This window comes from Pelophylax lessonae (assembly GCF_965119305.1).
Source record: "Pelophylax lessonae genome assembly, chromosome: 3".
In the NCBI taxonomy this organism is placed as follows: domain Eukaryota; kingdom Metazoa; phylum Chordata; class Amphibia; order Anura; family Ranidae; genus Pelophylax; species Pelophylax lessonae.
In genome coordinates, this window is record NC_138770.1 from 381,380,508 (window position 1) to 381,406,968 (window position 26,461).

At 41.3% G+C, this 26,461-nt stretch overlaps 1 protein-coding gene across 1 annotated transcript in view; it reads right to left on the reverse strand.

Moving 5' to 3' along the window:
• The window catches only part of USP45 (ubiquitin specific peptidase 45), a 333,185-nt gene that overhangs the window by 105,581 nt on the left and 201,143 nt on the right, over positions 1 to 26,461 (reverse strand). The window contains exon 9 of the mRNA XM_082250245.1: positions 17,796 to 17,883. Within this exon, the coding sequence (XP_082106371.1) occupies positions 17,796 to 17,883 (88 nt within the window). The remainder of the gene's footprint in view (positions 1 to 17,795; positions 17,884 to 26,461) is intronic.

Genomic DNA, 26,461 nt, shown 5'->3' on the forward strand with positions numbered 1-26,461 from the left:
GGCATTGCAACAGATAAACCACCCCTGTCGTGGAGCAAGAGATAAACGGCTTAATCTCGAAGGTGATACCTGTACTCGTAGACAGAAATTCCTTGATGTTCCTCTTTTTATTTTTATTAACTGAACAGGTCTGGCAATGGTTGCACCTGTAATAGCCAGTAAGCTGGCTAAAAAAGGTCAGCTTAGGTCCAGGGGGATTCAAAACATTGGGAGCCAGCTTGTCCCTTAGAGTAGGGGCCCCTCTGAAAATAACCCTGGGTTGCTCTGGTAGCACATCGGACAAAAGGCGATCACTTTTAAGAATATGCCAATGTCTCCGAATGATGTTTTTTATATTCTTGTGCTGTGTTGAAAAGGTAGTAACAAAGGGAGCACTCAAGGAGGTGCTCGTGGTCTTTGAACGGGCTACTGTGGAAAGCATATCAGATCGGTCCATCCTTCTAACTTCCTCAAATGTGTTCCTGAGGAAAGTACTATCATAGCCCTTATCCATGAATCTGCTAGTGAGGATTTTGGCCTGATTCTCAAAATCAATCATATTAGTACAGTTCCTCTTAATTCTCATATATTGTCCCTTCGGAACAGCACGCAACCAAGGAGCATGGTGGCAGCTGTCCGTGGGAATATATGAGTTGCGATCAGTAATTTTAAAGTAAGTGTTGGTGACAAACTTGTCACCCGCACTCAAGATCGTTAAATCAAGGAAATTGATGGATTCTTGACTGGCCTCAAAACTCAAAATTATGCCTCTATCATTCTGGTTAAGTTCCACCATGAAGAGATCGAGATCTGCTTTGGACCCATTCCAAAGGAGGAGGACGTCATCAATGTACCTGGCCCAGAGCATAATCTGGGGCCTCTCACAACCAAAGATGATGTCCTCCTCCCACTGGGCCATAAATAAATTCGCCAGGGAGGGGGCATACTTAGCCCCCATTGCCACTCCTCTATCCTGGCGAAAATATTGGCCCTCAAACCAGAAATAGTTAGATCTGGTCGCGAACTGTAGGAGTTCCATAATGAATTGGACTTGACGCCCAGGAATCCCCGAGTCGCGAACCAATGAATCATTCACAGCTCTAAGGCCCAGGTCATGGGGGATGACGGAGTATAGAGATGCTACATCTGCCGTCACCAGCCATAGACCTTCAACTGGAGCAAGAGAGGCTAATAAATTGATGACATGCCGCGTGTCCTTGATGTATGCGGGACCCAAAAAGCTTTACTGTTGAACAGTAAGTATTAAAGTAATTTAATATTACAGCACTTCCTAACATTTGAGTTGGCATCCAAAATGAATGCCTCGTACAAACGCAACGATTATCGGCCGACCAATCGTCCGACTTTTCTTCAGAGTGGTGTTTTGTTGGTTGGAATGTGCCTAGACTGCAGACAAATTTTCTCGGCCAACAAAAATCAACTTCAGAAGTGATGTCATGTGCTGGTTTACTCTCCGTGTGTTTTTTCTTCTCCGAGCATGCCCAGTCTTGCTCATCAGATTTTTGTCTGACGAAATCTGTACTGACTGATGGAAAATCGGCCGTTGTGTTGATGGCCAACAAAAATTTTATAGCCTGCACACCAGATTTTTTTCGGCCGAAAAGTCGGAGTCGGTTGTCGGAAGCATCATACTAACAAGCCGAAAATCGGCCGATCAGACGTTGGCCGAAAATTCACGGCCAATTATCGACGCGTGTGTACGGGGCTTTAAATTGGCTGCATGGCTGCAAAATGCCCACTTGGCTGTTTGCTCTCTAACCTAAATGTGCCCAAAAGAGAAATAAGTGCCCCTTAATCTGTAGAATACTTACCAGATCATATGACAACAAAATGAACAACATACAACAGCATTCTAAACCACAGGACCAATGTTTTTTTTAATAATAAAACAGTCTCTTGACCTCCTACCACATAAGTCTGGCCATTGGATTATAAACGTCTCTACAAGAGTGACATCTGCTTACCCTTTAACTTATCACTGTAGAGCGGAGACCTAATGCAATCTTCTTATTAACTCAACTGACAGGTACAGGTAGTGTGGCTTAGATGCAGTATTAGCCCTATTCAATTTTTCGATAAAAAGGGAACAATTGGCTAACCAAACACGGGCAAAGGTCTAACTGAGAATGACAGGAGGCTAGAAACCTGCAATATTCTCTCAACACAGCTGGTATATTATTTTTTTCCCCTCACTGAAAAGGGAGCAATGAGTGTCCAACTCTAGCAGATCAATAACCTTGATATCTGATTCTTACTTTATTGCAAACAATGCCTCAATAGAAAGCATAGCTTGCAAGGACAGACAATATACAGTAGGTTAACCTTTCTTTACAAGAGTAAAGTCTTGTACACACAATAAGAACATTGGACGAAAGATTGTACGTTTTTTTTTTGCATGTTAGTCTCAAATCACAAATCAGTGTTCCTATACTTGTGATGTAATGTATTGTATTGTAATGTATTTTTTCATTTCCGAGCATGCGTGGTCTTGGTCACACAATTTTTTTTGTACAAATAAACTAATTACAAAAAAATAATTTGTTCTGTTATCGTTAAGAGAAAAAATGTTGTGCTTGTCCCTTCTGACATTTTTGCATGAACTGTTGTGATCCCCTTTCGAAAGCTGTGTTACAGTACATAACTATAAATACCTATATTAAAACTCCTTTCAGATTATAAAGTGATTACGCCACTGTTTTCAATCCCTTCCACTCCAAGCTCAAAGCTCTATCTAGCTGTTTTATCAGCCCCTCTCTTCCCCCTATACCTCTCACCCCAGCTCCATGACCAGTTTACATTATTTAACTTTAGAGATCAGTTAAAGTGCTATGGCCCCCTTCACCAAATACTACATATTCTGCTAAACTATTGCCTGATAATGAATACCACTGAGATATTGTTTGTTGACAGTCCAAAAATAATTTAGACTAAGCCAGTTAATTATTGGGCACATATTTACTAGTCAGCTTTAATGTACATTTTTACTGTTTAGTAGGTTAGTGTTTGGCCTTGTATAAAAGGCAATCTTTTAAATAGCTGGTGCTCCAGCTGCACTATTCCCCTGACGCCATTTCACCTTCCAAATGCTAGGTATAGGTTATTACAGATATATATTGTCCCACACACATACACACACACTCAAAAACTTCCCAGCATACAAAGCTTCCCTATGGAAATAGCGGTCATTAGGTGTTTTGCAAGGAACAATGCCCTATAAGAGAATAACCTCTTCCACAGGCTTTAACCACTTTACCCCCGCTCACTTTGCTGCTACTGCAGCAAAGTGGCTCGTTCCCGTCCAGCGACGTAGACCTACGTCGCTGGACTCCGCCCCTTGTGGGCGGCGCGCGCGCCGCCGGAGGCTCGCTCCCGCTATTTTCAGTCACAGCGGGAGTCGGGCCAGGGGAGGAGCAGCGGCGATCTTACCCGATTGTCGGGGATCGAGTGTGGAGATCCGCCCGCTGTGGGCGGATCTCTGAAGTGACAAGCAGGGTCAGATTGCAGGGTTCAGCATAGCTGAACCCTGGATCTGTCCTTGTGTCACTCTGTCACCTCCCCCCACACACGTCAGTAAGCACCAGGCATTAATTAACCCCTCCCTCTCCAATAAAATTAACCCCTTCCCTGCCAGTGTCATTTTTACATTAACAGTGCATATATATAGCACTGATTACTGCAGTAATGTCACTGGTACCCCCAAAAGTGTCAAAAATGTCAGTCAAGGCTCCAATCTGTCCGCCGCAATGTCGCAGTCCCGCAAAAAAAAAAAAACGCAGATCGCCGCCATTACGTGTTAAAAAAAAAAACACCAAAAATGACAGAAATCTTTCCCTTTGTTAGTAAACGCAATAACTTTTGCGCAAACCAATAAAAATACGCTTATTGTGATTTTTTTTTACCAAAAATATGTAGCAAAAAACAAATTGGCCAAAAATTAAAAAAAATTTTGATTTTTACATTTTTTTGGGGGGGAATTTCATATAAAAAAATGTGAAAAATATTGTTATTTTTTTCAAAATAAACACAATTTTTTGTTTATAGCGCAAAAAGTAAAAATCGCACAGGTGATCATATACCACCAAAAGAAAGCTCTGTTTGTGGGAAATAAAGGACGTAAATTTCGTTTGGATACGGCATTGCACGACCGCGCAATTGTCAGTTAAAGTCGCACAGCACCGAATCGCAAAAAGTGGCCTGAACGGAAGACAGCAAAATCCTCCGGTGGTAAAGTGGTTAAAGTAAAAAATTAACAAGGAGTCAATAACTGGGCAATTTACTGAAATTAATAACATAAAAATGGATTTAGGTGGTATAAGAGCCCATTCACACTGCCGCGACTTGTGAGGCGACTTGTCAGCCTGACAAGTCGCGGTCGGTCGCGGTCCATTGAGTAGTACATGACCGGTTCTAATAGGAGCTCCGACTTAGAAAAAGGGTCCTGTACTACTTTGGGGCGACCTCGGAGCGACTTGCATAGACTTCCATTATGTGAAGTCCCTGCAAGTCGCGCCGAAGTCGCGGTGCACGGGACTTCACAGGTCGCCCCCCGAAGTCGTGTCGCCTCAGTGTGAACCGGGTCTTAGTGAGTTAAACCATTTATTTAGGTCAAACAAAAACAGTGGGATTGAAGAGTAATGTGGGAGGGCAGGATAGTAAATAACAGTATAAATGCACAGTTATATTTTCTTTGCTAATCTATCTGCTGATACAATTAACAAAGCATAAAAACTATTATAGTGCAAACGGGCTAATAGTCATTCGTTTTCAAAAAGAAAAAAAAAAATGAAGTCTATCTTTTTCAAAATAAATAAATACATAAATAAATAAATAAATAGATGATCTTATTTGATTATAAGTTAGATAATTTCACACATGGTAAACTGTATTTAGTTTTTTTTTGTGAAAATGATGAGGACATGATCTAGAATATTTTCGGAAATGCATCAACATTGATCTTAAATGATCGGAATAAGAACGTATAAATGCTAAAGTTTCCTCTAAATAAAGTGGTTTTGTCAGATCCAGTTAGCTTTGTAGTTTTGTAACAAAGCTTGTCATTTGAAGGACTGAAAGAAATAGTGAACAAAGCACTTCAAGTAAGGTAACCTGCAGAACCGAGCGGCATAATGGCAGATCAACTCTGAACAGTGTGGTTTATTATGTCAAAAGCTATTGCTGCCCAAGGATAGATAAATATCATCCACGATAAGTGGGTAAATATCAACACTTATTTCACTAGATGCTGGAGTCCATTGTCTATGCCGGTAATCCTTTTTTTCTTTAAAGTGACATTAAAAAGTTTTTATATAGTAATATAATTGCAATATGTTTAGCCACTTCAGCAATTTTTTCATTATTGTATACATGTTAAAAACTGCATTTTGCCCATTAAATTACTTAAAACACCCAGAACATTATATATACTGAAAGCAGAGGTCATCATTTTTTTTGGCGCACTATACTTGCACATTTGTTAAATCTATATTTTTAGGGAAAAGAAACAAAACAATACAATTGTAAACAAACCCAATTTATTCCACAATGTTGTCTACAAAATAAAAGATGAAGTAGTGTAGAGGAAACACGTACCAAATGTGTCAAGTCTTAAAACAGTGTGCGCCCGTTATAAAATGGCAAAATAAGGCACCCAAAATAATCAGAGAGAATTTAACTGGCTTTACAGTTCATCAGTTCAGAGTTTTTCCCTTTTTTATCTTTAATTTAACTTTAGTGCCATTACAAGAGAGCTAACAAGCCCTTATGTGATAGCATTGGGCAGATGACAAGTCCTCTTTATGGAGACCTAAGCGGCTATTAGACTCCTAATGTCTTCTGCTGACCGAGCACAGGTTTGTGCTTGATCGGATTTTCACAGCTCTGAACTAGAAAAGCTAAGAGAGCTAAGCATTTCTGGTTCACAGTAGTGCAGAGAAGATGGAGGGGTTGGCACTCACTGGTCAGGTAAAAGTGATCGGGTGGCTCCACAGCCACCCAGATCACTTTTACCTAAAATCCCAGAGCTCGCTGATAAAAATAAAACAGGTTCACAGCTGCTACTGCAAACATGAGCTTGTTTTAAATGGTTTACTTTTTGGACAAACCACACATGTCCAACGAGGCAAACTAGTTAAAAATAAGTAGAATGTACCTTTTATCTCCCTATTGCTTTGTATTTTTTGTCAAATGCAAGCTTTGGAAAAAGATATTCAAATTAAGACTATTACTTGTACCAATCAGGGTCTCTTAGATACTTTCCTATATTTTTCCTTACGGTTGAAGAAATGAAAGCACAGGCAAAACATAAATAGTGGGAAACTGCTCAATATAGTTTAACTCTTTTACTGCCAGGTCCGTACAGCGTAAGGTCCTGCAGCACTTCCTGCAGCTGGCAAGGTCTGTACGCCACATGGACCTCATTTTTCCCTCTTCAATGACCATAAACTTATAACAGAATTGTTCAGCAGACTCTGCTAAAAAATTCTATACCTCTACAACTGCCGTCCGCTCCCTGTCACCTAAAACTACTCCCCCCCCACTCTTCTTTATCCCCTTCATCGCCCTTCTCCCCCCCAGCACTGATTCCACCCCACACCTCATCCAACCCCCCTGTCCCGTGCAGATCTGATCCCCTGCAGCTACCTTTAGAAGCTGGCATCCCTCCTCTGCCACTCACGCTGGCTTCAGGTGCTATTGAGGCTTGGAGGGGAACTTAGCATGTCTCCCCCACCTGTCTGATAATCCCCTCGGTACTGGCCCCCCCCCCAACTCTGATACATCCCTGCTCCGGCGGCATCCCTCCCTTCCCCTCCCCCTGCCTGCAGCTGCTGACCGGCACTCTGTCAAATATTGTAACTCAAAGTGCATAATCAATAATCAATATCAATAGTGATGACAATTATTATACTAATAGTCCCATAAAAAGTCTCTTCCAAAAAGTGCTCAGTGCTCTATTAACATATAATGCTGGCGGTTCCACAACAATCTTATAAAAGTGCTTTGTGCTCTGATGCAATAAATTGCTGACAGTTCCACAAGTGCTTTGTGCAAAGTGCCTCCGCTGCGTGCTGCCCTCTCAGCCCCTCACTCACCGGACAACCGGGGTAAATGAGCCCGTATATATCACTTCCCTCCACGGGTACAGTAGATGGATGCCGGGTGGTGTACACATACAATATGGTAGTAGCAGTAGCGTGGCAATGGCGTGGCTCTAGGATTCCTGGGTCTACCTTACTCAGCTCCCCCCATGGGTATAGCCATAAGAAAAGAGAATCTCCATAGTGAAGTTCTAAAACTTTACTAAGTAAAAAAGTTTAATACACTTACAAACAAAAAGCGCCAAATCGCTTTTCTTCCAGGTGGTGGACGCCGCTCTCGCTGTCTGCGGTCCAACCACCTGAACCGGAAATTACGCTGTACATGCGGGCAACAGCTTGACGCATTTCGCTCCTTCTACCAGCTTTGGAGAACGCTCTGGTAGGAGCGAAACGCGTCATCCTAAGCACAGGTACCCATACCTTTTATAATGCCTTAGTAGGAATTAGGCAGGAATTTTGAATTATGTTGGGTTTATGTGCACTATTAGTGAAATTGCGATATGATGAACATTTGTGCAATTATTGCGGGGCCCAAAGGGCCCAAAAAATAAGTGGCAAGTTTTTTATTCTACAGGTCATGTGCTTTCAGAAAATGGATGGTTTGAGGGGTCTTTTCAAATTCTGAAATCTGTAAGTGAAAAATGGTAACCTCAGAAGTAAATTGTTTTTATTTACAGTTGTGCGTACCTTCAGTTTTCACTATTTCACAAAAAGGTGCAATTTAAAATGTAAAAATAATTGTTATCTAAGAACTCAATCTAGGTTTAACTTGGGAGAAAATTTTTGTGTACGCCCGATTTTCACTATATTTCAAAAAGGCACAATTTAAAATTTACAAATATTTGTTATTGATTAACTCAATATAGGTTTAGCTTTTATATTCAGAAGGAACTTAGCAGGAATTTTTTTAAATGTATCTGCGAATAATGATTTTAGTGCATTTTTAGCGAAAATTTGGTAAACGTTTGCACAAATATCGCTGGGCCTTAAAAATCAGTAGCACCTTCTATTTATTCTACTGGCCCTTTGCTTTAAGAAAAATGTATTGTTTGGGGGGTCTTTTAAAAATGCTGAAAATGAGAAAATTTAGTTATTTATAGTTTTGTGTACGTCCAGTTTTCACTATTTCGCAGAAAGTTGCAATTTAAAATTTACAAATATTTGTTATTTATTAACTCAATACAGGTTAGGGCTCTTTCGCAGTTGTAGTCTGTCAAACGGACTCCGCTTTTTTCAGCGGGGGATTGATCCGCCGATCCCCCGCTGAGCAGGAGGATGACAGCTGTGTCTCCTCGCTGTGTGCGGAGACACAGCTGTCAGTTCCCCATACATATCTATGGGGGAAATCGTATGGGAACGGACCGTCGCTCCGTTCTCATCCAATCCCATCCGATCCTAAAACCCTATTTTCCCTCCGTCCAGATTTGACGGATCGGATGTCAGCGGACATGTCTCTGCTGACATCCGATGCCCCATAGGAATGCATGGGGGGACCGTTCAGATCCACCAAAAAAATGAACAGGCGGATCTGAACGGTCCGCCTGTGTGAAAGGGGCCTTAAGCTTTTAGATTTAGTAGGAATTTAGCAGGAATTTTGTTAAATTTGCTGTGTTTGTATTTTCTAATAATTATTTTAGTGTATTTTTAGCGAAAATATTGCTTCAGAAAAAATTTGTGTAAATATCGTGGGGCCTTAAAAATCAGTAGCATCTTCCTTTTATTCTACTGGTCCCTTTCTTTCAGAAAATATATGGTTCGGGGGTCTTTAACAAACTCTGAAAAATGTAAGGAAACTGAAAACCTTCAGATTTTTAGAAAAAAATGGTTATTTACATTTTTGCGTACGTTCAATTCTCACCATTTTGCAAAAAGGCATAATTTAAAAATTACAAATATTTATTATTTATTAACTCAATACAGGTTGAGCTTTTATATCTAGTAGGAATTTAGCAGGAATTTTCTAAAATTTACTGTTTATATCTGCTAAAAATATATTGTTTTTATAAACATTTTGACAAATAATGCAGGGCGTTATCAGTAGCACCTTCTTTTTATTCTACAGGTCATGTGCTTTCAGAAAATATATGGTCTTAAACTCAAAGCTGTAAGAGAACAATGAAAACCTCTAGATTTTTAGAGAAATTTAGATATTTCCATTTTTGCGTATGTTTGATTATCACCATTTTGCAAAAAGGAGCAATCTAAAATTTAAAAATAGTGGTTATTTATTCATTTAATACAGGTTAGCGTTTAGTAGGAATTATGTAAAAAGGGCTGTGTTTTTATATGCTAATAATGATGTTGGTGTACTTTTTGCGAAAATATTGTTTTGATAAACATTTGCGCAAATATCATTGTCCCCTAAAAATCTGTAATACATTATTTGCATTCTACTGGTCATGTGCTTTCAGAAAATATATGGTTTGGGGGGTCTTTGTTAACAAACTCTGACGTGGGACCAGGGTAACATTAACATCACTGATTCTGTTTGCTGATGTCTGCCAAGCTTGTTTTTGTAATGCACAACAAATGTGTGCTTTACCAAATATTATTGCAATCCATGGCCCTCAATGCACTCATCCAATTTACATTCAACAGCCGTGTTAAGCCTAGTACACACAGGCCGAATGTCAGGCAGAATCGTCCGGTTCAATAGAAACTTCTGTCAATGTGGCATGACCGAAAAAAGGTCTACGCTCTCAGCCAATGGCTTTACCGACCAGGGTACTAAAACTGGAGAGGAAAAAATCTGGTGGCAGCCAATCAGCTTTTAACTTCAGCTTATTTAACCACTTAACGACCGCCCACCGCAGATTTACTGCGGCAGGCAGGCGCTCCTGGGCAAACCGACGTAGTACTATGTTGCTCACTCTCAGGAGGCTAGGGGAGCCAGTGCGTGTCAGGCGACTCCGATTGCTGCCTGACACCCGCGATCTCTCCCCACTGACAGAGAAGGATGGACGGCTGATGTAAACACAGCCATCCGTCCTTCTCCCTAGATGATCGCAGAGGCTATGTGATCCTGCTATATAGGATCGCATGTCTTTGTGATCATCTCACAAGCCCAACCCCCCCACAGTTAGAATCACTCCCCTAGGCTTACATTTAACCACCTTGATCACCAATAGTATTAACCCCTTCCCTGCCAATGGCATTATTAAAGTAACAGTGCATATTTTTAGCACTGATTACTGTAGTAATGTCTCTGGTACCCCCAAAAGTGTCAAAAATGTCAGTTAGGGGGTCCGATCTGTCCACCGCAATGTCGCAGTCCCGCAAAAAATCGCAGATCGCCGCCATTACTAGTAAAAAAAAAAAAAAAAAAACACAATAAAAATGACATAAATCTTTCCTGTAGTTAGCAGACGCAATAACTTTTGCGCAAACCAATCAAAATTATTGCAATTTTTTTTACCAAGAATATGTAGCAGAAAACAAATTGGCCTCAAATGTTAAATAATTTTGATTTTTAATTTTTTTTTTTTTTTGGGAATGTTATATAGCAGAATGTAGGGATGCACCGAAATGAAATTCTTGGCCGAAGCCGAATAATAATTTCCATTTATTTTGCCAATTTTTAGGGGGCACGCCGATGGGCACATTTTATGTTAGGGGGCACGCTGATGGGCACATTTTATGTTAGGGGGCACTCTGATGGGCACATTTTATGTTAGGGGGCACTCTGATGGGCAAAACAAAACATTTAAATCAGCGTTGCTCTTAACATAAAATATGCCCATTAGCGTGCCCCTTAACATAAAATATGCCCATCAGAGTGCCCCTTAACATAAAATATGCTCATCAGCATGTCCCTTAGCATAAAATAAGGGGCACGCTGATGGCCACATTTTATGTCAAGGGAGCACTCTGTTGGGCACATTTTTTTTCTTTTTTTTTAACCACTTAAGCCCCGGAAGATTTTACCCCCTTCCTGACCAGGGGGTATTTTGCGATTCGGCACTGCGTGACTTTAACGAACAATTGCGCGGCCGTGCGACGCTGTACCTAAACGAATTTGGCGTCCTTTTTTTCCCACAAACAGAGCTTTCTTTTGGCGGTATTTGATCACCTGTGCGATTTTTTGATCATGCGCTATAAACAAAAAAAGAGCGTAAATTTTGCAAAAATAGCAATATTTTTCCCTTTTTTTTATATGAAATTCCCCCCAAAAAAATGTAAAAATCAAAATTTTTTAACATTTTCGGCCAATTTGTTTTATGCTACCTATGTTTGGTAAAAAAAAAATCGCAAAAAGCGTATTTTGATTGGTTTGCGCAAAAGTTATTGCGTTTACTAACTAAGGGAAAGATTTTTGTCATTTTTGTTGTTTTTTTTTTTAACGCGTAATGGCGGCGATCTGCGTTTTTTTTGGGGTACTGCGACATTGCGGCGGACAGATCGGACCCTTGACTGACATTTTTGACACTTTTGGGGTTACCAGTGACATTTCTACAGTAATCAGTGCTATATATATGCACTGTTACTGTAAAAATACACTGGTAGTGAAGGGGTTAACTTTATTTGAGAGGGAGGGGCTGTGTGTGTCCCTAGGGGCGTGATTCTAACTGTGATTGGCTGTGGCTTCAGCTGTATGCAGAGTGATCAACGGATCTACATAGTAGATCCATATGATCATCTCTCATACAGAGGGGAGAATGACAGGCAGCTTGTTTACACAAGCTGCCTGACTTTCTCCCTCTCCCCCGCCGATCGCAGAGTGGCCGGCGGACATCGGGTCCGCCGGTCACACGCGCGGGGGGGTCCGTGACCACGCGGGAGCGGGAGCGGGAGCGCGCCTCCGGCGGCGCGCGCTCGCTCCCTAGACCCTCACAAGCTAGTGACGTAGCCCTACGTCACTTTGCCTGTGAGGGGCTGACCGCCGCCGTAGATAGTCGTGCGGCGGTCGGCAAGTGGTTAAGGGGCACTTTATAGGGCACTCTAATAAGCATGGCAAGTGGCAACATATGGAAAAAAATGCCAGTCTGCACACTAATGCTTGTGCAGCTACCGTATTCTCCCCCAAATGTGCTCCACATACCTGAACTGCAGCCAGGTCGGAGCCAAAAGCCGCGAACAGGGGGGCGGGGCGTGCACATAGTGTCACGCTCGCTGGACCTAGTGTGGAGGAGCCGCAGTCAGGAGCAGGGGGCGGGACACGCGCGTGACGTCACACCCCCTACTCGCGGCCGGACAGGACACCGGCGGCGTGTGAGCAGGGAGCCGGGAGCCGCAATGAGGAAGGGGACTGAAGGACTCCTAGGTAGCGGGCTCGCGGTCCGGGCGGAAGCATCGCGCGGGCCGCCATTTAGTGACCGCCGCTGACATTGTTCGGCACAAATTTATTCGGCCTTTTTACTTATTCAGCCGAACATCGAAAGTGCTATTTTTTCTATTTTCAGCCGAATAATGTTCGGCCGCCGAACATTCGGTGCATCCCTAGCAGAATGTAAAAAATATTGTTTTTTTCAAAATTGTCGCTCTTTTTTTGTTTATAGCGCAAAAAAAATAAATAAAATCGCACAGGTGATCAAATGCCACCAAAAGAAAGCTCTATTTGTGTGTGGGGGGGGGGACGTCAATTTTATTTGGGTACAGGGTTGCACAATCGAGCAATTGTCAGTTAAAGTAACGCAGTGCCGGATCGCAAAATAGGGCCTGGTAATTAAGCAGGAAAATCTTCCGGTCTTAAAGTGGTTAATTAAGCTTTGACCAAAAAAAAAAAACCTGGATGCGGATTGGTTTCTATGCAGAGCTGCACCAGATTTTGCACTCTACAGTTTTAGTAAATCAACCCCAATGTGTTTTTCAACACCTGATATTTATTGCCTGCTTCTTCCAGGTCTGTGACTCAGCTAGTAGTAAAAAATAATATCGATAGCAGCCCTGGAACTTGCACCTCCAAAAACAAGGCAGTAATTGCATCTTGTTATTTTTTTCCCCCTATTGGGTTATTTTTCAAGTGTACAATGCCTTGGAAAAAGTATTCACACCCCTTGAAATTTTCCACATTTTGTCATGCTACAACCAAAAATGTAAATGTATTTTATTGGGACTGTATGTGATAGACCAAGACAAATTGGCACATAATTATGAAGTGGAAGGAAAATGATAAATGGTTTTCAAATTTTTTTACAAATAAATATCTGAAAAGTGTGGTGTGCATATGTATTCAGCACCCCTGAGTCAATACTTTGCAGAACCACCTTTCGCTAATATACAGCTGCAAGTCTTTTTGGGGATGTCTCTACCAGCTTTGCACATCATGAGCGTGAAACTTTTGCTCATTCTGTGCAAAATAGCTCAAGCTCTGTCAGACTGGGCGGAGAGCATCTGAACAGCATATTTCACGTCTTGCCACAGATTCTTAATTGGATTTAGGTCGGGACTTTGACAGGGCCATTCTAACACATGAATATGCTTTGATCTAAACCATTCCATTGTAGCTCCGGCTATATGTTTAGGGTCATTGTCCTGCTGGAAAGTGAACCTCCGCCCCAGTCTCAAGTCTTTTGCAGAATAAGAGTTTTTCTTCTAAGATTGCCCTGTATTTGGCTCCAGACATCTTCCCATCAACTCTGACCAGCTTTCCCTGTCCCTGCTGAAGAAATGCATCCCCACATCATGATTCTGCCACCACCATGTTACATGGTGGGGATGGTGTGTTCAGGATGATGTGCAGTGTTAGTTTTCTGCCACACATAGCATTTTACTTTTAGGCCAAAAAGTTAAATTTTGGTCTCATCTGACCAGAGCACCTTCTTCCACTTGTGTTCCCCACAAGTACTGAAAAATACCCAATGATGCTACCAGAAATCCAGTGAGTTCCTATATTAGGCTGACAAAGCTGCACTGTAATATCAAGCAGTGTTGACAACCTGCCTGAATTCTTCCCTGCTAAACTAAAAAATGTCCAGCTATCTCTGCCGCTCTCCAGATTCATGCAAAACAAAGCTGTTGTCTTCGATCTGAAAAGGCCTGCTCACACACTATGTGCACAAAAAGGGCTCCCCTTTGAATGTAATCCAAGGGGGTGGGGGTGGGGTTGCTTGGCTGTCTGTGTTAATTGGTCATATAAAACTGGAACCAGGTTTTTATCGCAATACATTTTCCAGGCTATAGCTTGCAATTGACTGCATTTCATTTCAAAATACATTATAGGTAACACAAAACCAGTAACATAACTTGTCCAGTTTGCATAGTATATGACCAAGCACCTACAGGGATAACAAACAGTATGTCTCAATGCAAAAATGTTTAGATCAGACTGGCATATAGAACCAAATGGACCAATATAATATAATGTTGTTTTTCCTCCTACTAGGAGGACACCTATTAAATATGCAAGATAATTTATACCTTCAGAAAACTGGACTCCTGTTTTTTGTCAGGTGTAAAATGATATGGAATATTATCTCATACATAAGTATCAGCCAAACCAGAATTGTGAGGCTTGCTGCTCAACAGCCTCTAAATGTAAGCAAATAATAATTAAAAACTATACAACAGGGGAAGTAAGTGTCTTTAAAAAGGATTCTGGTGGCAGACATATTGCTGAGGGCTTTTTTACATCAAGAGACACATGGTTGTGACACACTACAATTGCATGGTTCACAGCTGTGGATTTCCCATGGAAGACAATACAGACACAGCTAGGTATGGTTGGATACGTCTGACACAACTGTCAGTGCTCAAGGGCCTTGACAAACCCCCAGACCTGACATCCTAATTTTGTCACACCGTCTACTGCCATGAAAAAGGGGATAGGAAAAAAAAAAACAGAGCATAGCTTTTAATAGTGCTGCTCCCATGCTGAGCTGCCTCGGGGTGATAAAAAGGATGCTCATACTAATGTACCATTATTGCAAAACAGGCCCTGTAATTGTGGCAGAGGGTGGAATCCAACCTTTATCTGACCGTTATTGGCAATGTCTCGAATGCATGCACAAAGCCCATTTTTTCAAACGACTAATGCACGGGTGAGTGCAGAAGTTTAGCATGTAGTTTTCTGACAAGATCACTGGAAGCATAAATGAGGTCACCAGCCATTCTTCTCCTCAAGTTCACAAACCATGGAGGTGACCTTTGTGTACTCAATCTATACAGCTATTAGCACTGTCTGTTAATGAAACAAAGTCAAAGCATTGACAAAGATCTCAGTAAAATACAACCCCATACTGCAGCCATGTAAGCAGTAATTACAAATATATGCATCTGAATTAAACATTTTACATTTCTGGAGGTAAGGTTGAAATCAAAAGTTACTTTTAGGGTTTTAGTAAAAACTGTTTTATCTAGCACTCCATAAAATATAGATTTGATAGCCCTCATGCACATGCATGTTTATTAGATGAACTCCAATGTAAAACTCATCAGCGCTATAGCGTGCCTAGGGAGCCTCAGGTGGTGCATTTCTAGAAATATGTTGTATGCACATGCGCAAGTAAATTCTAATGCAGAAACAATAAGTGCTTGCACAAGTACAGCCTCACACCGCCATTTATGTTTATTAGTAGCTTTAAACAGCAACTGCTAGGTGTGGGAAAGAACCAGGGATTTTAAATTTGAAGAGTTTTCAGCTAATAAACGTCCACGCGCATGGCATGCATATATTTTAAAAGCATGGTGCCTCTATATAGTATGTATGCATTCCATCCCACAACATCCCATTCATAATGTCAAAATTGTTTGGTTTCCATACAGCAGTGGGTAAACTGCAAAACCAAATTTCACCAGGATGTAGTAGGGGCAAACTGTAACTGTACTGTACATTTCCTATAAGTAATACCATGGTTGCCTCTGTTGACCAGTTTCTGAAAATGCTAGTTGCCTTGCTGTTATGATGAACATTTGGTTTCAGTACTTTGAGTGACCTGAAACAAATGTACAGTATGTTATGGCCTACTGGGTTAAAGTATTAAAGCAGAGGGTCAGCATGACAGCCAGGCAGCTCGCATTTTTGGAAAGAGACGGAAACTACGGTATCCCCAGTGTTTCTCTTAGGAAAGGTTCCCTTTTCCCCCAAAAACTTGCAATGCAATATGGTAATAGGAAAAAATACTAAAGAATGAAAAACATTTTTGTTTGTCCTTGCATTTTGTTTGCATTGAATAATGGACTAACATATGACTAGCATGAACAAACCCTCCCCTTTTAAGAGGATTTTAAGCACAAAAACATGATTTTATGCTGCACACAGTTCAGTTAACCACAGCACATAATAAACCGCTAATATCTACTGTACCTTTTTTACAGTAATAGCAATGCAATCTGAGCAACACACAAGTTCTTTATCAAGCAATACTATAAGGGCCTGGTTCACACTGTAGCAATGCCAGACATCGCATGTGATTCGCACCGCACTGCTGTGAAAATCCCATGCGATGTCTGTGTGATGCAAATTCAGCCATACAGATTGTATGACTGAATTTGCATTGCATTTGGACCAAACGCATGCAGGACCCTTTTTTGGTCCGTACCAGAATCTGATCGCATGGGTGTTAACACCCATGCGATCCAATTCCTGTCCGAATTGACAGTTCCCTATAGCATTTTTACTGCTACAGGGTGGCAGCTGTGCACCGGATCACACACACACACGCACACACACGTGATCCAGCACTTCTGCCTGCAGGGTGCAGCTGCTGCCGGCGCCCACATATATATATATATATATATATATATATATATATATATATACACACACACACACACACACACACACACGCACACACACGTGATCCCGCACTTCCGCCTGCAGGGTGCAGCTGATGCCGGCGCCCTGCTTCTGCTGTGATAATTCACAGCAGAAGCCGATCATCAGGCTGAGGTTTAGAACAAAGCTCTTATGACAGAGGAGAAGGGATGAATTCTGTGTTCCTGCAAGGCAGAGACTCAAATCCATCTTTTTCCCTAGTAAAAGCAGCACACATAGTAAACATAAACACTGGCTAGGCACACATTTAACCCTTTGATCGCCCTAGATGCTTGACCCCTTCCCATCCAGTGTCATTAGTACAGTGACTGTGAATATTTTTAGCACTGACCGCTATATTAGTGTCACTGGTTCCTGCAAAGTATCAAAAGTGTTAGTGTCCATTTGTCCGTTTCAATATTGCAGTCCATTACTAGTATAAAAAAAAATAATAGATAAATAAATCAAATTCCAGTATAAATCCCATAGTTTGTAGATGCTTAAATGTTCATGTAAACCAATCAATATACGATTTTTGGGATTTTCTTTTTACAAAAAATATGTAGCAGAATACATATTGGCCTCATTGTATGAAGAAATTAGATTTTTGTCAAATTTTTTATTCGGTATGTTTTATAGCAAAAAATTTCAAACACAGAGGTGATCAAATACCACCAAAAGAAAGCTCTATTTGTGGGAAAAGATTGACAAATTCTAATTGGGTACAGCATTACACGACCGCACAATTATCAGGTAAAGTAACGCAGTGCAGTATCGCAAAAAGTGACCTGGTCATGAAGGGGGGGGGGGTACATCTCCCGAAGTGGTTAAATTGTAATTGTAAGACAAAGCCTCATGTGGCTTAAATATCACAGAGATGGCTACAATAACTTTCCAATAAGCTAAGGAATTATTTACATTTACCTGCGATTTGATGTTATTAAACTATTTGCAATGCTTGAAAATGAAATAGTTTTAAAGTTAACAAAGAAAAGGAGAAGAAAAATTACCTTAGTTTCTTCTATGCGTAGGGCATCTAGTAAATAGTGAAGGAGCTCTTGGCTGTCTTGTTGCTGAAAGGTTTTAAATCTTGGAGCCCTGCAAATTATATAACATACATTACTCAAAAGAATCGCTGTAAAGAGATACTGCAAGTGCTAATATGGTTTTAGTATATCTGAAAAAGCATAGCATAAGTAAGTCTCTTTGCAGCATTCTTAAAAAATCAATCCAACTGATCAGGTATTTTAATTTTAGGAGAACAGTGCAGTAAATCATTCAGTACTCTCTTATATCTCTTAGACATCTCTTAGACATCGCTAAGATCTGGCCAAAAGGCTTATTTGCTCTGCTGTTGTGCCCACTCACCATAACAGGAACATTCTTTGCACTTATGAAAAAAATCTGTTCCTTTGTACCGGTACAAGAGCTTGGATCCTAGGCCATAGTGTACACAGAAAGCACACTTCTCTCCAAGCTGAAAAAAATAAGCACCTGCCCTCCTGGAAGGGGGAGGAGGGGGTGTGGAGGAAATCATACAGCTGGGGCTAAAACAAATGGTTCTCCCCAGATAGTGTAAGCACTTTGAGGCCAAAATCAGTCATTTCTGATGTCGAGATCTCTTCACTGTGAGATCCCGACGCAGGAAATGTAATGAATTATGTTTGATGTTTTATGTGCCAATGAGGTAAGTATTCACTTTTAGCAAATATATAGGTTAGGCTTTAGGTCAAAGTGGAAGTATTAATAAAAAAAAAAAAAAAAAGAATTTTCCTGTACCTGTAATTTTCATATCTTGGAGTACAGTACAGGTTACAGTAATCGATTCACAGACCATGGGCTATATGCTGCTACCTTCAGGTGATTGGGAACTGGCAAGGGCTTTAAGTCCCCCCTTGTCACTATATAATCTCATCCACTAGCAATAAAGAAGTCAAAGAAAATAGGAATTAGACCTGTGTCCTCCACTGTACTCCAAGATATGAAATTTGCAGGTAAGTAAAAATTTCTCTCATTTTTAATTTACAATATGGGACACAGGAATCTATTCATAGCCCAAGGGATGTCAATCAATAATCAGGGTTGGCAAAAATACGACTAAACAGCAGTAACAGGCCCACAGGAGGCCAAAAGCAAACAACAGAGACCCCTCCCTGCAGGATAAATAGCAGAGACTGAACAGACACTTAGCAACCAACAGTTTGGGAGAAACATGAAACAGAATTTAGGAGGATTGCAGACTCTATGTGATGCCCCAGAATCCAATTTTAATAGGGACATCAGGTCTGGAAAAGAAAAAGGATCTCATTCCTGGAGGAAAGAAGGAGCTCCAAGACAGATGAAGGAGCCCCAAGGGGGGACCTTCCAGTAAGGAGTGAAGAGAGGAGGGGTGCTGTTTACAGTGGAGATATGGTGCACAGGAATAGATGCCATGCTTGAACCCCAACCCCTATGGGGATCAAATGTTGTGCCAGCTGGCAGGACATGACAGTAACATTTAAGAAATTTCATAGAAAAAAAAAAACAAGAAACCTCATGGATGTAATTTATTGTAGGTAAAAGAAAGTAGGAAATTCTTCCTCAAAAAGGAAAAGGTGTCCATCACATAAGGACACTAGCTCAAACACAAAATGGGCGGGGGTTATAAGGAGACAACGTGGCAATGCTGCTGCCAGCGTCCCATCACCTGAATATAGAGGCATAGAATTCATGGTCATTGAACGAATTTCTGTCTCTGTACGATAAAAATATACACTTTACATGAATCATACAGCCATTTGACAGCAGTATCAAAGAAAACTGTAAATAATTCTTTCTTGTTAATCAAAAAAAAAACTGCTCTGAACTCCTTAATGTCACTTACAGCCTGGGAACAGATAACACAAACTTCTGCTACAAGGTAAATTGTAGAGGTTTGAAAGCATTTGAGATTGCAGAGAGTCAATAGTTCTCACTCAAACAAAATCTTGTCACCCCCTATTGTACATATATACAGTATAATTGCAAATGGAAAAAAACGTTTGCTAGGGTAATTTGCATTTGGCGGTTCCCTGCAGCGAGGACCATTGCGCTCTGTGTAATAGTAGTGGTCTGTTTTAAGGGGTCTAACCACCCACCTTTCCCCCAGCTCACACTCCCTGCTGATTGCCTAGCTCCAGCCATGAATCAGTGATAGGTGTACCAAACAGCTGCAGAGAGGCGAGACTTGGTGCATCCTGTAACAATAGATAGACGAGTATTTTGGGATATTCTCTTTTAATTTTTTTTTTTTTTGGAAGGGGGGGGTCCTGAAATTTAACTTTAAGCTTTTTAAAATAGCCACTGCTATGTTTTTAGTTAGTCTTGCCTATGGGTTTATCAAAGAAGACCTTCTGACAATTAATTCAGGAAGTCAGGGGCATGCCTGAGGCTGATTAGACTAGCCTTACAAATAATTGCTATGTTTGTAACCAGTATTGTTTTCAGTACAGACATACAAATAAACTTCAGTTATTCTTTACCTGTGCACATGTAAAATCATTAGCAGCATATAAGAGGGCCTACACTGAATCTACATAAATTACATTTTACAGGGATAAAAACCTTTCAGAGGGACCTTACTGTTTCAAGAAAATGAAAAGCGTTAGGCAGAAATTTAATTTTAAATATCATTTTTTATATTATTATTTAGTATGCGATTAATAGACACACACTGAATTTTTTGTATTCTAAATGTAAAAAAAGAAAAGAACTAATTTATCTTATGTTCGACATACTGGAAAATACATTTGCTATTCCTGTCTTTCCTTATGTGAAAACAAAGTCTTCTAAATAGAGTTTTACAGAAGTGCTCCTGTCAGAAGGAAAACAGCCAGTGTGAGCACTGATACACTAAGAAATGACAGCTAAAAGATGTGCACTCTCCTCTCCTTGAAAGCTTGCTTCAAGCGTGGTCCTTGGCAAGGCTGGACTGCTCGGGTGTTTGGTTGAGTTGACCGCTCACAGATGTGAAGACATATGGGAGCGAGTGCCAGTGAGCTACAACCTGTTGTACAGTGTCAGCAGTATAATGACAGAACAGGTTGGGTTCCTGCTAATGGTGACACAAAGTGAAGGGCAACTGTCACTGAGAGATTAATGTTATATTCACATATATGATTACAAACTCTTAATATAGCACGCTATTCAACATAATATTTTACCATCTATACCAAATCCTGTTAAAGATCATCATAAAAATGTAAATAGTGCATATACAGTATAACTTTATGAGGTAGCATTCAATTATTTCGATTTCATTTGAATTAATTGATATGATTACTGTTTCTCAAACAAAATGCCCTACTTTCAATAATTTAGCATAAGTTTCAGTCATCGTTCAAGTCAAACACAAGGCTCGCGGGCCGAATCCAGGCCGCTAGACCATTAAATGTGGCCCTCGCACCCAGAGCTTTTTTTAGCTGGAATGTGGCGGAACTTCTCTACTTTCTGCTCTTGCCTTCTGCTCCCACTGACACTTATAAAAACAAATCAACCTGTGTTTACAAAGACACTTTTCTCCCTGGCACTCTCACAGATCCCTGCCTGCCCTGCACTCATGGCCAGGACAAGGAAGATGCAGGTGCAGTGCGGCATCACGTGGTAAAAGCTGCACTGTGATGCTATCTGTTCCTGGGGGCTAAGATTCCACTCTGCAAATGAGAGATCGAGAGAGGCAGAGCCCTGTACACTGCTGGGAGGTACCAGAGCTGGGCCACGTAGGTAAGATGCGAGGAAGCTTTTTTGGGGGGGGGGATTAGGGCTGTGGAGGCAGATATGTAAAGAGTTGAACCCTGCATACTGTGCACAGCACACTCCTAAATCCTGTATTCTACACAGCGCACCCCTGAACTTCGCACTCGGTGTGTAGTGCACCCCTAAACCCTGCACTTTTTTGTACACGTTTCTCTCCGCTCCCGGAGCTTAATCATGGGGTCTAAGCCACAGGGATGGAGCGAAACGCGTTGGTGATGTGGCCTGGCAGGAGCACAGGCTGAGGTGGTCTCTCTTATTACCACCATAGGACTCTGTGGATGTGCGGCACCAAGAATTTTTCTTTTTTTAAACTTTTTTTAACTTTTAATATGAAATGTGAAATTAAGCAGTACTCAATTGTAAACTAATTCCCAATTCCTCTTCCCATATTCCAATGAAGGGAGGTATTTTTTGCCCTGCCAGCCCTGTACGTATTTTGTATATCTGGGATATGCAAAAGGGGTTTGAGGTGTCTCCTTCTCATTAATGTTTCATGCAAAAGATCTGCATAGATCTGGAGACTGGTACGCTCATATTTTAAATGGTGGCACTCCTCTCAGGCTTCCCCAAATTTGTGCCTTTTCTTCATTCATTTTGGAACCTGATTATTATATATCTCTTGGGATTTCTGTTGATAGTCCCTGTGGACTTCTGATCCGATGCACGCTTTCTATTTTCATTGGGTCGTGATAGCTCTTCGTAATAATGGGTTGAATATTTTTTTCATTATTTCTGTTAAATCTTACCCCTGCATCCCTTCTGGTAGGCCGCGTATTCTCAGGTTTTTCTTTTATTTTGATTCTCCTGATCTTCTAATTTATATGCCATGTTACTTTGTTCACGTTTTTAATTTCCTGTTTTAATTCAGTTATTACTTGCGTATGTGCATCCAGTCTCTTTTCTGTATCTTCCACTCTTTCCAGTATCTGGCCTAAGTCTCCATGTAACTTTGCCATGTCAGTTTTAAAGCGTTTTCTAGTTTTGTAAACATGGCCGCCATTTCCGATTTTGTGGGCAGTTGGGCTTTCAAACTCTTCTCTTCCATATATCCACGTTCAATGTCCCTTTCTGTCTCTATTTCTATTCCCGACTGGCTGGCTATACTTATGCCTGTCGACGGCCTCTTTTGATTAAATTTTGTTGTTTCCCGTCACCCATTTCACAAGGGTTCCTAGCTGTTTTTCCGTTGTTGACTTGTCATTACTCCCCTCTTGCAACATATATTTTTTTATTGTTCCTGGAGTTACACTTATTTTAGGCGATTTTACTGCTCCACTCCCTTTACCTGGTTTCCCCTTCATTTTTCTTGGCCTTATTCTCTTCCCTCTTTCTCCCAGTTACATCCTTGGGTGCATAGCCTGCTTTCTAATTATTTTCTTTTACTCCAGCTTCACACTTTTCTTCTCCTCTCTCATTTCTTTAACCTGTCTCCTTGTGCCTTGCCCCTCCGTCTCCTTGATTTTGCACTTGTTCCTTTTATTGCTTTTTAGCCCCTTCCAATAGTCCGATAATTCCGATATTTTTCTATACAAAGTCTAGTTGAGGGCTCAGGGGGCTAGGTGCTAGGAACCAGTCCACAAGTTGTGGGTTCATTCATCACATCAACAAAACAAGAAAGGATTCAGTTGGTGCAGGAAGTATAAAAAGAAGGCAGTTTACTCACTGCATTTTGATTGCTGAGGTCTACACAGTCCTTATTGCACCGCCGTACTCCAATTTTTAAACGGGGGGGGGGGGGTGAAGAGAAAAAAAACAGAACAAAAAGTTTACTCAGTTTTTCATGAGGCTGTGTAAGACGGCCTCCACCTGAGCTTACTCAGCTGAGCCTCCTGCTCGCCTCTGTGCTGCCACTGCCCCCCTCTCAAGTCTGCCTCTTACAGCCGCCTGCTAGCTTTACAATAGTAGGGGAGCCTGCGGAGGCTCAGGTGGGTACAGAGGTCAGCTGCAGCTCCACTCCAACACCACGTCCCGCCGTACTCCTCCGAGAGCTCCCGGGTTCCATCAAACCTCCGGCCAGGTGTCCTCTCCTCCTCCGAATCCCGCCCTCCGGCAGTATCCGGCGTCGGGCTCTTCCCCAGTCCGTGCTGCTTCCTGCCTGCTTCTCCTTCCTCACAGAGCCAAGAGATGCCTGGGGATTTCACAGTGCTCTGCTGCTCACCAAATACAACGGCTGGGCCACAATTTCATTGCCCAGCACGGGGATCACAACCAGGGTTTAGGAGGATAGCGGGAATAGGGTATCTCCCTCCATATTCTGGATGGGGTTTTCCTGGAGCTCCTAGCATGAGCTACTAGCCGGTACCATACACAGGCTTCTCTCTCGTTATGTCACATGTTAACTAGCACCAGGGATTTCCTCTCTTCCTCTTTCCTCTCTTCTTTCCAGTGATTACAGGAGCTGAGACGAGCTCCATTTCTCGCTGGCACTCCTGAAGCGGATGCGGCATCACCCACACTACTCCCCACAGAAATCGAGCCTGAGCGGCACACACACAAACCCATAAACCTTGGGACACATCTCAGAAATGGGAGGGGCAGAAATGAGTGAGCGCCCCTCCCTCATGAAACATACCAGGCTACAAGCCCTCAACATGTGGGGACACTTGACTTTTTTGGTGGGTACCATGTAAACCATACCTACTCACCTACTCACGTGGGGTGGGGAGATCTAGGTTTCCAGGTTCCGCTAAGCTACCCTAGAACCTTAACAACCACCAGGTCAGGGTTTTGAGGAAGAGGCCCTTGCCCTCATCAATATGAGGACAAGGTGCTTTGTTTGGGGGGGGGGGGGGGTGTTTTCAGACACAAAGGATACTGCTTAGGCCTAGTATGGTTCTGGCATGGTATAGGGGTGTCGAGGGCCTGTGGCTTGGTTCAGGAAGGGGGGGGTCGCTGTCCCACCATTCCTGGCCGGCATGTTTGAATAAGGGCCTGGTATGGATTTTGAGGGGACCCCCACAACATTTTTTTGGCATTAGGTTTCCCTTAAATTCCATACCAAACCTAAAGGGTCAGTGAGGAATCCCTGTTGACAGCAGGGATGACTCATCATTATAAGGAAGCTGCTGGGCACCTGTTTCTTAACAAGCAATGATTCATCCCTGCTGCTGACAGTAGGAAAGACTCACTGGTTGTTAGAATGCCGACTCCTAACAACCAACACAAATCGCATTGTAAAAGGGATAAAAAAAACATGCAGATGTGATTCTGATGCATGTCATTGAAGTTTATGGACCAAAAAAAAAAAAAAAAAATTACACTGCAGTGTCCAAACTCGCTCTGGACCCTTTTCAAAGTCGGATCACAGCTGCACTGCATTTCTATAGAAACTGATGTTATTTCACTTGTCGCGTGATTCAATGTGAACCGGGGCTAAGTCAAATCTATTTTCTAAAAACAAGTATAGCTTTAAAAACCCTACCTTGCCTAAAAAGAGATAGACCACACCATTGACCATGCAAGCAAATTTACGCCCAAAGGTTGTTCAAAGTCAAGACATTCTAAAACAAAATTCAAATAAAAGAACAACGATCCTTACCACACAAAATATACAATGTATGAAAATAAATATTGTTGTGTGAATCCAGCAATCTACCATCATTTTTCATGTATGAGGGACAATAATTATTTTTCTTTTCAACACTATCTGGCATGTATGTTAGCATAGTTTTTTAGTACATTCCTTGGTTTTGAGGAAGAAAGGATTGGTTATTATATGAAAGGCTGAACTCAGCATATGTATGTCTTTTTTCAATCTACTAAATAATCAAGTAGTTAAAAAAGGGTTCACTATGTAATGTGTTAAAAGGGTTGGTGACAATGTGAATCAGGAATAATACTGACGTAAAAGAAAAAAAGGTTTCTTATACAAAAAAAATCTGAGGTCCCGAGCATTTTCTATAAGAGATCTGATTAATAATAGTGAATGATAAGATAACTTCAACAAATATATGCAGCATTCTGCTGAATGCGATCTAGAAAAAGAAGAAAGTTAGTGGACAAACCAAGGGTAAAAGGGTTTTGCTCTGATACACTGAATCCTGACAGCTAAAAGATGTGCACTCTCCTCTCCTTGAAAATTTGCTCCAAGCAAGATCCTTGGCAAGACTGGACTGCTCGGATGGTGGGTTGAATTGACCGCTCACAGATGTGAAGACATATGGAAGCCAGTGCCAGCAAGCTACAACCTGTTGTACAGTGTCAGCAGTATAATGACAGAACAGGTTGGTCCTCAGCTAATGGTGACATGAAGTGAAGGGTAAACTGTCACTGAGATACATTTTCATAAAGGCTCTTTCTGCTGCTCAAATTCTTTTAGGGAATGCAATTTGCTTTTATCTTATGCAACAGGCCGTGACAAAATCTTAAACATACAAAGAAGCTTTTCAAATAAAACAAAAAGTGATGCAAGAAAGTCTAAAACTACAATAATTATCAGAATTATATTCTTAACATGGTTTTCAAATCAAAAGCCTACCCATTTTTAACATAAACAACTTAGTCCAAAGGACTTAATTAAATGTATAATTAAACACAATCATAATTTACAAGTTTATGCCTGAAATGGAAAAAAGGTGTCAATAAAAATTTGTTAAGGCTAGAAACAAAGCCGAACATTTCTAATGATAAAAATGACAGGGATCTTTAACCATTTACAACAATTCACAAAGGCTTTTGCAGATGCATTTTCAACTTTGATTTGTCCACAAATATATGCAGCATGCTTCTTGCCTGTCTTTTTTTAACATTAATTTCCAAGATCAATCCCAGTCAGTGCCCTCCCAGAAAACGAGATTCTTTGCACATTATTAAAGAGGAATGGATTTTGGAAGGTGTCCCCAAAATAATGCAGACAGAGAGCCTAGTGCAGCGAGGACTAGTCACCAGACTCACCATGTACACA